The 12,342-nt window shown below is 50.3% G+C and overlaps 1 protein-coding gene across 1 annotated transcript; it reads left to right on the top strand.

Moving 5' to 3' along the window:
- Positions 1-4,065: 4,065 nt before the first annotated feature.
- Positions 4,066-11,890, top strand: LOC110599279 (mediator of RNA polymerase II transcription subunit 13-like). The gene is made up of 3 exons (XM_040283843.1): positions 4,066-4,102; positions 8,671-9,193; positions 11,692-11,890. The coding sequence occupies exons 1-3, from the start codon at positions 4,066-4,068 to the stop codon at positions 11,888-11,890; spliced, it is 759 nt and encodes a 252-aa protein (XP_040139777.1).
- Positions 11,891-12,342: the final 452 nt, after the last annotated feature.

Here is a 12,342-nt window from a genome sequence, read left to right as displayed (position 1 = left end):
GCAGCACGCCCGGCGGCTGCAATGGCACCACCAGATTCACGCTATCTCGGGAGGTGCGCCCAGCAGGGCGACCAGGGCTGCCACCCAGTCCCCTGGCCAGTCAGACCTCGCACTCGGGAGTGACCCCAGTTCCCCCCTCAGTTTCCCAGGGTGGAGGGGTTGCGCGGCTGGCCATGGCAGCTCCACTTTGCTATGTGCCAGGCACTTGTGCGCTTCCATGCTCGGACTGCACAGAGAGGTGCAGCGCCCTGCCCAAAGTCACACTGCTGAGACATGGTGGGATGGGCTTCCAATACCTGCGCAGGCCTGCACCCTTCCTTTCCTCCAGTCCTTCTCCCAGCAGTGCTCACAGCTGGTTCCCTTGGGTCCTGGTGGGGCTGCCAGGGTGTGTCTGGGACCCAGTCTGAAACTGGATGCAGCATGGTATGTGAGTTCATCGGGACAGGTTTTTCCAGCCTTTTGTCTGATTCCCAGAAGGTCTTCCACCCCTAAACTATCTATTGGCCCTGTGTGAGAGGGCAGAGGTGGGCTTAGAGTGATCTTTGTAAGTCAGGGGTGAGGTCACTAGCCCAACAAAATTGGAATACTGGAGCCGAAGCCTTGCCTCAGGCAAAGGTAAATTTGATTCTCCTTGAAGCACTGATTCTAATCTGGAACAGTTGGTTGTCAACCCCAGAACCAAAGCTCTTCTCCTTGTTGTTGAACGTTTATCAAGCCCACTTCGCTACTGAGCAGTGAGGTTCTTGAACAACAGAACCTCCCTACACACATAAGTGAAAGTGGGTTTGATACTTTCACTTACATGTAGAAGAGAAATAAAGGGAGACAATATATGACATGCGTTGCTGTCTCACTTATAACCAGAACTTTCAGCTGTGGTGGAAGAGAGCATGCATTCGAGTGCTTGCACCTGCTGCTAATGAAGAAGTTTGAATTGGTTAAAAAAAAAAAGTATTAGAATCTAGTTCAAATAAGAAAATCAAACAGGGAGATGAAGATGGAAACTTGGGAGAAAACACTTAGTGTTAGGACAACCTTATTTATGCTAATAAAAAGGAAAGGCTAGATTGAAGCAGGGATGACATGCCAAGGTCAATTACCAGCTGCCTCACTCTACCCACAGGTCATACTATGACCCTTGCATGGATCCCTTATTTTCCCCACAATGTCAGAGCACATTCTTTGTGTCTTGTGCTTTGAGGTACTGCTACTTGAAGGGATAGTAATGAACTCCTTCAGTTGCTATTAATAAGAAGTAAAATATTAATAAGATTGAAGTTTTTGGATTCATTAGGGTGAGATTTATATGCCATTTTATACTGTTAGCATACATACTAGTCTATGTATACTCACTATAAATTTAAATTTATGTTGAGTTAATGTGTAGTGTGAAGAAATGAGCACTAATTTTCAGACAGTTTCCTTATTCTGAAGGATCCCTTACTACTTTGTCTTACATAATTAGAGGCAAGAGGTGAGGGTAGGGTTTCCTATAAAAACTTTTAAATATTGTATCTTAAAGTAATGCTCATTTAAAGTGGGCTCAATTAAACCATTTTAAGATCAAAATTCTTTTGACCAGGATGAATCTTGATGATACAGATCCATCTCATCCAAGTAGTTGGATGGCAGACCCAGTGTGAATTTTTAGGCCCAGAATATCTCAGTTTGGACCAGTCACCCCTGGGGGATGCTGGTGGCTGAGGCCAGGGACAGCACAGTGGTAGAATGTACACATCCAGGTGCTGTTCCAAGCAGGTACTTGTGCATGCCTGCACTTTCTCCTTGGGCTTCAAGAGAGCGAACCTCTGGGGTGGTGGGTGGAGGGCTGCCAGGGCTGTTCCTGAGGCCAGGGTCCCCAGCTTATCCCCTGACAGGGTGAACTCATCTCTCTGATCCTTACCTTCTACACCTAAGCAATCTTTCCAAGGGCTGCTGCCCAGGTTGGGGCAGGTGTACAGTGTGGCAGAGCTGGTGACCTGACCTCCTTCCTCCCATCTTGCCTGTGCTCCCTCCTCTCTGCACCCTAAGAATCACATGTCTGTACCTGCACCCTCCACATCCTGGAAGAGCTGGCCCTTCAGTGCAGACCTTGAGAGAGGGGCAGGGGCTGCAGCAGGGAAGTCTGCATGCAGTGGGTACCTCCAGCTGGTGAGGGACCACTGCTGTGGCAACTGCTTCTGCAGTTTTTTGGTGCAGGACCAGCAGAAGAGGGTGGTGGGTGGGTGGGTATGCCCTGGGATTCACGGGTTAGGCCAGAGCCAAGGCCTGCCATCTTCAGCTTGACCTGCAATGGCTGTGACCCTTTCCCTAGTTGGATGCCACTTAGTTAAGGAGAGGAGTGGGCCTCCATAGATGGCACTGTCCCCCAGTTATTGGGAACCCTGACCCCAGCCTGTTAGCCCTAGGCTGCCCAGCACAGGGTGACCTCTGCAGGAAACACTGCTCAGCCAGAGGTGATCATGGCCAATGGTACCTCTCTAATGATGTAAAGCTGTCCCTAACTCTCATCTGTGCTGAGGGCTACCTGTGGGACAGCTGTCTTGCCCCCTCTGTCAGGGAGCAGGGTGAGATACTAAGGCACTTGGGGCAGGAAGTGGCTGGCTTGCTTCCACAGCAGCTCTGCAGGCTGCCAGTGGGTCACCTGTGTTAGGTCAAGGTTCGGCCCTGACTGCAGGTCCACCTGAGTTCCCTGCGCGCCTCCCCCAAGTTCTCAGTGATTGTGTTGGAAGCTGGCCTGGCTTGTGGTTTGAGCTGCATCCTAGCCTTCCTGGGTGATGGCAGAGACAGAGGAGGGGGGCTTCTGGATGGAAGGGGATCCAGGGCAGAGTGGGACTTGGGATGGGGCAGAGGCCATGTGTTGAGGGCTTCGATAAAGTCAGGATGGCACCTGGCAGTTTGCCAGGAGGAGTGGTTTGTGAGGCAAGGTCATCGAGCCATTAAGATGGTGAGGATTCCTTATTGGCTGACTGCTGTGTCTAGATGATGTTAATTGAGTCAAGCTGTGTGTAATCAGTTAGGTATATGTACCTCTGCTGTCCGGCAGAGATGCACCTTGGGTGCCCGCTACCTTGAATTCCAGCTTCAACCTTCAGCTTACTTGTCACCTCCTGGTTATTTTGCCCAGCCGGACTGCGGCAGCCATGAGCAGACACATACTGCTGCTGGGTTTCCATTAACCAGGGAGCTTTCTGGCTATAGAAATCTCACTTTCTCACAAAATGAAATGGAAACGGGGCTGTAGTCACATGAGAAGAGGCACAGTTTGGAGCTGCTGCCTTGGGGACTCTTTTTTTTTTTAAGAGAGAGAAAGAGAGAGAATCTTTTTTGTAGATGACCCAACACAATGCCTTAATTTTTATGTGTGCTGAGAATCTAACCCAGGTCCCGCCTGTGCTAGGCGAGCGCTCCACCGCTGAGCCAGAGGGGACTCTTGCTTCTCCTTTCAGACCTGTGGGGGAAGGGACACTGGGCTGGAGGATTCTCTAGCCAGAGACACGTCTCCTGCAGGAGGCTCCAAGTTCTGTAGCCAGTGTGAAGAGACCAGGCAAGTCCCAAGGGGCACCGAGGTGGTAGTGGGTGGGGGCCTCTGTGCCTTCCAAGCAGATGGGATACTCTAGCCCCTGGCTTCCTGGTGTGTTGCCCTCCCACATAAGGGGAAGAAGCACAATGCCTGCTGGGTCTCTTTGGGTTTTGGAAACCACCTGTTACACACCTGGAAACACTGTTGCACACCATGTAGCAGGAGGCTTTCAGTAGGTAGGGGACATAGAGGGCTCGGAAGTGACTTCAGGCTGTAGTAAAAGCAGTTCTATCGTAATATGGAAAGATTGCTGCGAAGATTGAGCTTGGGAAAGGCCAGAGGGCAAACATCAAGCCACTCAATCAAGGAGTCCAGAGGATGCTGCTGGCAGGAACCCGTGGGGGTCACCCACCACCGCTGTGACTCTCAGCTCACACTAGGCCACACTGTGACAGCAGGCCATGACCTGATAATGGAGGAAGAAGGGAAAAAGCAAGCTTGGTTCGTAAGGTGTTGGCTCAATATGCAGGTGTCAGCTACTAATGGACAATCACCACACCAAGACCTCCTCAGGGGAAGGTGAGGTTAAGATATATGGTAAACCGTGGGCAGTAGAGCGAAGCATGGCCAGCTATTCAAGGCAAAAGAAAGACTGACCACAGAATTGTTTGGGATGGAGACATTAGAATAGACATAGGGGAGTTTGATGATTTCCCATTGCCTATTGTAATGGTCTCTACCAAAAAGCAGTGACCACAGGAGAGGCACTAAACAACTGGACAAATAGCCAAAAGAGATATTAGAATGGACATACGGGAGACTGGTGATTTTCTATCACCTATTGTAATGGTCTCCACCAAAAAGCAGTGACCACAGGACAGGTACTACACAACTAGAAAAATAGACAAAATCACTTGACCTGCTTATAGCACCTATTCAACTACCATCTTTCTCCAGAATGCAGGTATGCTCTGTCAGCTGCCTGAACATGGTGACATGTCCTCAGCAGGGAGACGTCATGTGTCTAGGAACCAAGGGTAGGAAGCAGTTTGGCCTTAGTAACTATCACCCACTCAGGCTTCTCCTCCTCACACGTCTGGATTCTGTGGTATTAGACACCTTCATTTGCAAAGCAATAGTGCTTCTTCAGTGGATGCAGCCAGGGAGCCACTGAGCAACAAGCTAATGGCACTGTAGGAGTCTCACTTCAAGAGACCAGCTGGCAAGACAAGGAGCCATTCTGGTACGTGTGACTGAAAAAATCAAGAGAGAAGTAGATAGGAATTTGCTTATAATCAGGGTCAGAGAAGAATGTATTTTGCATCCTGATTATGCCCCTGAGTCTCCTTGGTACACCACTATATAATTTTGACAGTAAAATGTCGAGTACAAAATCTATCACCTAAGAAAAACTTGGTACCAGGGGCTCAGACTTCTCAAGGATGAGGGTGTAGGCCATGCCACTCAGCAAGCTGCTGAGACGAGGAGAGGTGTTAGGTATAGGCAGAGTGAGGGCATCAGTTACTTCTTGTTTTGTTTTGAGAGAGAGAGAGAGAGAGAGAGAGAGAGAGAATGAATTTTTTTCTTAATATTTATTATTAATGCCCTCAGCTACCCTCACCAGAATGGCTGTGGAAGCCACTGACCTGCAGGGAGGGCACCATGTATGATCCAGTTGCCCCAGAGGGAGGAGAACCAGGGGAACGTGGTCCCCTTTCCCAGAGACCAGAGACAGCAGAGTGCAGCAGAGAGCAGCTGGTGACTCAGAGAAGACCAGGGGAAGGAGAGAGGGACGTGGGCTGTCCTCTTGACTGGCCATGTGGCCTGGGGTTGTGACAGGGCAGTTCCCCTTTCTGGGCTTCCTGATAGGATCCTGGGATCTTGTCTATTCAGATGCCTCAGTGAGCTCCCGCTCTGGGATCTCTTGTGGAGAACAGCCTCTGCCCCCCTGAGTCTGCATGGGGCAGGAGTGTGCTCCAGGCCTGAGTGTGATCCCTGGGCTCAACTGGGCCTGGCAGGCCAAGGGAGAGTGAGGCAAGCGTGCCAGGGCAGGGGAGGAGGCCACAGATGGTTTAAAATTGGGAATTCTGAGAGGCAACATGGTCTGGAACTGAGTGTGCTCCCCGCAGTTGGGCTGAGGGAGGAAGCACCACAGCTGGGCTGCTCAGACTCGGCTTCTCAGTTCTGGAGGCCAAGGCCGGCTTGCCTGGTCACAGTCTCTCCTCTTGGCATGTCCTCTAGAAGCCTCCTGGAGATGCAGGCAGAGAGTGCTGTCTCCTCCTAAGGCCACTCATCATGACCCAGGGCCACTCTGGCTGGGGACGGGAAACCAACCTAGAGAAGGCACTGCCAGGAGAGCCCAGGAGCTTGGCCAGCCTCAGGGGGTGACCACGGTCAGTGCCCTCTGTAGGAGTAGTGCTCATGGGCATGTGGGCCACAGCTGTGGTGGTTAAATGGCAGAACCCACAATGGGCCCAATGAGTGGGACAGGGCAGGAGAAGACAAGGGCACACTCCTGATCTGTTCTCTGTGCTCAGGGGAGGACGTGCATGCGGGCTGCCCATGACTGAGAGTCCCGGTCCCAGGAACAGGTCCTCAGGGGACCGAGCACCAGACCTGAGCCAGAGCAAGTCTGCACCATTCTGCACCTGGGCAGGGGTGAGCTTCACACCCACCCCCAAAACAATTCTACCTTCTCAACACCCAGAGCCGGTGACTCCTGCCCGGCCAGGCTTTGGGAAGAGCTTTTAGAAGAGCATTCAAGGCTCTCGGTGGCCTCTCTGAACTTACAAAGTTCAAGCTGCCATCCAAGATTTCCATGATGGTGCAGCCACCTTCTGTAGCCTGGGCATGAAGCAGGGGCACCGACCGTGAGTGTGCTGGCATCCAAGGTACCCTGATGGGTCAAGGCAGGTTGTGGGCTGCAGTCACACAGGCAGACATCCTGTGAGGAAAGCGGCAGCATTTCTGTTATGGAAACCCCATCAGCACTGTAAAGGCAATGGCTGTTACTTAAATAGCTTCCGCTGTGCCTGGTGGTGATGCCAGCACATTCTGGGGCTGATGATGCCCATCTGTTGAATAAGGAGGTTTCTTCCCCACAGCCAGGACCTGAGCGGTGACCCTTCTGGTTTCTACAATGGGACAGGTGGGACAGGCAAATGCCCATCCAGGGCACCCCCCACATGTCTGACCGGGTGCCTGGAGAACAGCTGACCCACTCTTCTTTGGCTTTGTGGAATGATGGGTGACCTTTATCTCTCTGCATCATACTTTCCCTGTCTGTCAATCTGAACAAATGATTTGATACTTTCTGCTTCTAAGTACAAAGGCAGCCAGTAATTGGAGCAGGTGTGTGTGTGTGTGTGTGTGTGTGTGTCTCGGTGTCAACAGTTATGGTTTTACCAGGAGCCCAGATGGACTGTGGTTAATGCCTTTGAGAAAGATTTTGTTGTTATTTAAATTCAATAAAGTTTTCCTACTCTGCTTTTATTCTGTTGTTCGCTTCACTGAATCCAGTCTAGAATGTCTGTTTCTTTCCAGCAAAGCACAGCTATTTGAGAAAGAAATATGTTCAGATAATAGATTTTCCTAGTAAATACCGGACCAGGTACATTGTATTTTTTTCACAACCCAAGGACTTTGTTATGGTAGTGCACAGCACAATGAAATCATATTTTGCAGACTTCATAGTGAAGCTTGCAGAATAGGAACCTGAAACCTGTCCTGTGAAATCATAGTCAAGACAATTGGTCACACATGACCTCTGGCCAGTGAAGGAGCAGGGGACAAGGCCCAGGCCACCTGGAGGCATGCTTTTCAGTGTGGTCTTAGCTCCTGCTGCCCTACCCTGCTCCCTGCCCTGGCCTCCTGGGGCAAACCTGAGTAAAATCCATGTGCATGGGATGTGGCATTCCTGTGTGTCCTCACAGGCCAAAGACTGCCTCTAATGGCAGAGGTCAGCGAGATAGCCTTATATTGTGGGATTAAGCTCTCAAACCCAGAGTCATCAGATAAATGGTGGCATTGTTTTCATCTCCCAGCCAGCGATGATGCTGAGTTCAGGCCATGAGAACTCCAGGGTGAGATATGTGATGCCAAAATGGAGGTGAACTCAGCACTGCATTGCAAAGACTCTTAGCACAACCTAACAAGTGGTTTAAAATCTGGCAAGACAAGCAGCCCCAGATGCAGTCACTCCACTTCCTTGACCTCTGTCACAGCAACCTGGAGACAGTTTGGGAGAAGTCAATGACCCATGTACCTTTGAAGATGGCAACATAAAATACATCTTCACAGCAAATAAGAAATGCAAAAAAGGGACAAGTAAGGATTCCCTGAAAAAAAAATATGTGAGAGTATGGATTTGGTACCAAGGATATCACTATACCAGGTCATTCCACTGGTGCCTGATGGGAAAAATGCCATTTCCAGTTCTGCTACTAAAACAGATGTCCGGCAGGATAATGCAGCTGGCAGAGCTGGTTCCAGTAGCCTTATGCAGGTGACAGATTTGGCACCTTTCCTGCATGACTTAGATAACATCTTTGATAATTCTGATGATGACAAACTTGGGGCTGTATCACCTGCACTGCGCTCATCAAAAACGCCTATGGTTGGAACCGAAGATCAACCTCTTGGGAAGGATGGAAGAGCTGCTGTTCCATACCCACCCACAGTTGCAGACTTGCAAAGGAGGCTCCCCACCCCTTCATCTTTGGAACAGCATCCTGCATTTTCTTCTGTGATGAATTATAAAGATGGGATCAGTTCAGAGACAGTGTCAGCATTAGGCATGATGGAGAGTCCTATGGTCAGTATAGTTTCAACACACCTCACAGAATTCAAAATGGAAGTAGAAGATGGATTAGGAAGTCCCAAACCAGAGGAAATAAAAGGACTTTTCATATGTGCACAGAGTTCCACCCTTCCAGCCTCTTGTGGGATCTTCCATGTTTGCTCCACTGAAGACGTTGCTGAGCCATTGTCTGCTATCTCTGAAGACACCTGGTGCCTGTCTGTTTTGGCCTTCGTGGGCAATTCCTCCTAAAGTTGAACAACTGCAGCCACTTTCGTTAGGGATGGCTACAATCATGGGCTTAGTGTTGGGAGCCTAGAAGATCCAGATTATCTGAAAACCACCGCAGATGAAGACGCTGAGCAGCACTTCCCGAGCCAACAAAGTGGGGCAGGAGTCCTCCCATCTCCAGCGACCCCTCGATTTTCTGTCCCCACACCACAAACCCCAGAACCCCAAGAACTCCCAGAGTTGGGGGCTGCCAGTGGTCAAGAGTCTGTAAATAGTACAGCACTGATCGGGGTCACCAGCCTCTACCCCCTCTACCACACGGGCCTTAACTCTGTGGAGCCTGCCACCAGGCAGCCAATCCCTGAGGCCCAATCTTTATGTAACCTGATTCTCTCAGATTCTGTGATGAATATCTTTAAAGACAGAAACTTTGACAGTTGTTGCATCTGTGCCTGCAACATGAACATCAAAGAGGCAGATGTTGGCCTCTACATCCCCAATTCTTCCAGTGAGGACCAGTACTTCTGCACCTATGGGTTTAATGCGATTATGAACCGCAACTTGGCTACAATTCAGGGCTTCCTTGAAGATGAGTTGAGTATTTGGGGGAAGAATTCTGATATTGGTCAGGCTGCAGAGAGGTGCTTAATGATGTGTCAGACCAAGTTTCTTCCTCAGATGGAGGGAGCCAGAAAATCCCAGGAGACACCCAGAAGCCGCCTTCTTCTCCAGAATCGGCATACACAACCTTTTGCTTCTCTGAATTTCCTGGACTGTATTTCCTCTAACAGTCGCCAAACTCTTCCCTGTATCAGCAGGAGTTGTGGCTGGGTACAGGCAGACACAATGATTACTGGACAGAGTGCTTTAATGCACTAGAGCAGGGACGGCAGTAGTGGATGATCCCACTGGTGGGAAAGTGGATGAAGCTCTGGGGAGAAGTGTCACTGTGCACTCTTGGCCTCACAGCAGTGTGCTAGATGTCAGCATGCTCCCCTCTCAGAATGTGCTCCACATGCTGTTGTCTCTGCAGCCCTTTCTCCAAGATGTCATCCAAAAGAAGCACACGGGAAGGACCTGGGAGAACATCCGGCACAGGCAGGGACCACTCACCTGGCAGCAGTTCCACAAGATGGCGGGATGTGGAACCTACAGTTCACAAGAACCTCCTGAGCTGTCACCCATCCCTACCCTGCTAGTAGGCTTTGACAAGGACCTCCTGACCATCTCGCCATCCTCCTTGCCCTTTGGGGAAAGGCTGTTGTTGGACCCATGTGGGGGCCACCGTGATGTTGCCTGTATTGTGTTGTGTCCAGAAAATGAGGCCTTGCTCAAAAGAGCCAAAACTTTCTTCAGGGACTTGAGTGCTGTATATAAGATGTGTAGGTTGGACTGGGGATGTGGCTCAAGCGGTAGCGCGCTCGCCTGGCATACGTGCGGCCCAGGTTCGATCCTCAGCAGCACATACAAACAAAGATGTTGTGTCCGCCGAAAACTAAAAAATAAATATTAAAATTTTCTCTCTCTTTAAAAAAAAATAAGATGTGTAGGCTTGGGTAGCACAAGCTCATCTGCAAAGTTCTATGTGATGGCATCATGCATGTGGGAAAGACCATGGCACAGAAGCTGACAGATGAGCTTGTGAACAGATGGTTTAACCAGCCTTGGAGCAGTGAGGACAATGACAATCATTCCAGACTCAGACTTTATGCACAAGTTTGCCACCATCACCTAGCACCTAATTTAGCCTCTCTGCAGCTGGACAGCAGCCTGTTGATACTACCTAAATACCAGACCCCACCAGCAGCAACACAGGGACAAGCCCCACCTGGGAATGCTAGGCCTTTAGCTTCAAATTCAGGATCAGCAGTTCCCCCAGCCGGCAGTGCACGGTGGTTCTACAAACCCCCCAACAAGCAGTTCCACATCTGGTTCCTCTGTGCCCCCAGTCTCGTCATCTGCTTCTGCTCTGGGTGTTAACCAGATGAGCACTACCTCTTCCTCAGGACTCAGTGGTAGTGTTAGAGGGCAGAACCCCAGTGTTGGAGGCAGTGCCACGGACAGAACCCAAGGGAACCTGGGCTGTGGTGGAGACACTGAGCTTGGGCAGAATTCCCCCCAGCCCATGCAGGATGGACAAGAAAGTGCTACAGAAAGGGAGAGACTAGGAACTCCCACAGAGCCTGACAATGCAGACAGCAAAGCCTACCCTCCTGCTGTTGTCATTTACATGGTAGACCCCTTCACCTACTGCAGAGGAAGACTCCACTTCTAGAAACTTCTGGCTCTTGAGTTTGATGTGCTGCTGCACAGAAATGCTGGATAATTTACCTGAGCATATGAGAAATTCTTTCTTTCTCCAGATTGTGCCTTGCCAGTACATGCTTCAGACAGTGAAGAATGAACAAGTTTTCTGCAGTCAATACTTGAAGTCCATGGCATTTTCAGTGTTCTGCCAGTGCAGGTGACATCTGCCCACACAGATCCACATTAAATCCCTCACAGGATTTGAACCTGCAGCCAGCATTGAGATGACTCTCAAGAACCCTGAGCAGCCCAGCCCAATCCAGCTTTACTCCCCTCCTTTTATATTGCGCCCAATCAAAGACACATCAAAGCAGAAAGAGCTTGGACAGAACTTTGGTGAGGCCAGCCAGAAGTACAATGTGCTCTTTGTGGCTATCGTCGATCCCATGAAAAGCACTGGCTCTTGGCTTCCTGCACTGACCTCCATGGGGCGTTATTAGAGACTTGCATTGTGAATATTGCTTTACCCAATAGGTCACAGAAGAGTAAAGTATCTGCACGCAAGATTGAACTGCAGAAACTGTGGGAAGGTGCATAGGCATTGTGCAAATGATATCACTGCCCTGGAGAGTTGTGATTGGGACACTTGGGCACCCTGGCCATGGGGAGCCTAAAGATTGGAGTATCCTCCTTGGAGAATGTTCACTACAGACAATCAGCAAACAGCTCAAGGATGTGTGCTGGATATGTGGAGCCCCCCATGGAGCCCCAGGGGTCCTTTGTAGTGATGCCAGACGCTGTCATAATAGGCTCTGTTTTTGGCCGAAGTACTTCACTGAACCTGTGGTCTTATCAGCTGTACACCCCTCAAGACACATCTTGTACATCCTAGTGTTCCCAACGTCATCAACCATCCCAACGAGGATGGGTTCAGCCCTAACAATGATGATATGTTTGTTGACCTTCCATTTCCAGATGATATGGACAATGACCTTGGCGTATTAATGACTGGGAACCTGCATTCCTCTCCCAGCTCCTCCCAGGCTCTCCTTCTGGAATTGGTGTGGGCTCTCACTTCCAGCACAGTCTGAGCCAGGGCGAGCATCTTCTCTTAAGAGAGGCACCAGAGGAGCTCCAGCAGCAGCCCTAGCCTTGGGTATTTTGTGTCAACTGCCAAAGCTGAGAATCTCTCCCAGTGGTTTTGGGTCATCAGGTCCCCAGACTCGGAACCAGTGCCCTCTCTTCCTAGAGGCTTCCCTTCATCACCACATCTCTGTAGCACATCGGATGAACTTCTCCCTGCCAGGAATTCTCTACGGGTTCCACCCCCTCTGGACTCCAAGAGCACATGTGATTGCACTGTCCTGGCTCCTGTGCAATCCAGCCACCCAGGGTTCCTGTCTTCCCGTCCACTTGTGGTGCTCACTCAGTGGTAGAAGGCCATCATGAATACACTTTAATTGGAAAGCACTTGTTCCCTCTGGCTCAGGTCCTTCTCCTGCAGCCTCTGTGTGAGGAACCTGCCATCCTTTTCTTGAGACCA

This window comes from Ictidomys tridecemlineatus, chromosome 4 (genome assembly GCF_052094955.1).
Source record: "Ictidomys tridecemlineatus isolate mIctTri1 chromosome 4, mIctTri1.hap1, whole genome shotgun sequence".
Lineage (NCBI taxonomy): Eukaryota > Metazoa > Chordata > Mammalia > Rodentia > Sciuridae > Ictidomys > Ictidomys tridecemlineatus.
Note: the sequence above shows the minus strand (reverse complement) of the source record. Positions and strands in the feature narration are given on the sequence as shown.

What these genes read in the sequence shown, in the direction of transcription:
- LOC110599279 (XM_040283843.1), top strand. Translation starts at nt 4,066, where the DNA reads ATGGACAATCACCACACCAAGACCTCCTCAGGGGAAG. An exon ending in CAAGACCTCCTCAGGGGAAG is followed by an intron (nt 4,103 to 8,670) that starts GTGAGGTTAAGA and finishes AAACCACCGCAG; the next exon opens with ATGAAGACGCTGAGCAGCAC. An exon ending in ATTGGTCAGGCTGCAGAGAG is followed by an intron (nt 9,194 to 11,691) that starts GTGCTTAATGAT and finishes TGTACATCCTAG; the next exon opens with TGTTCCCAACGTCATCAACC.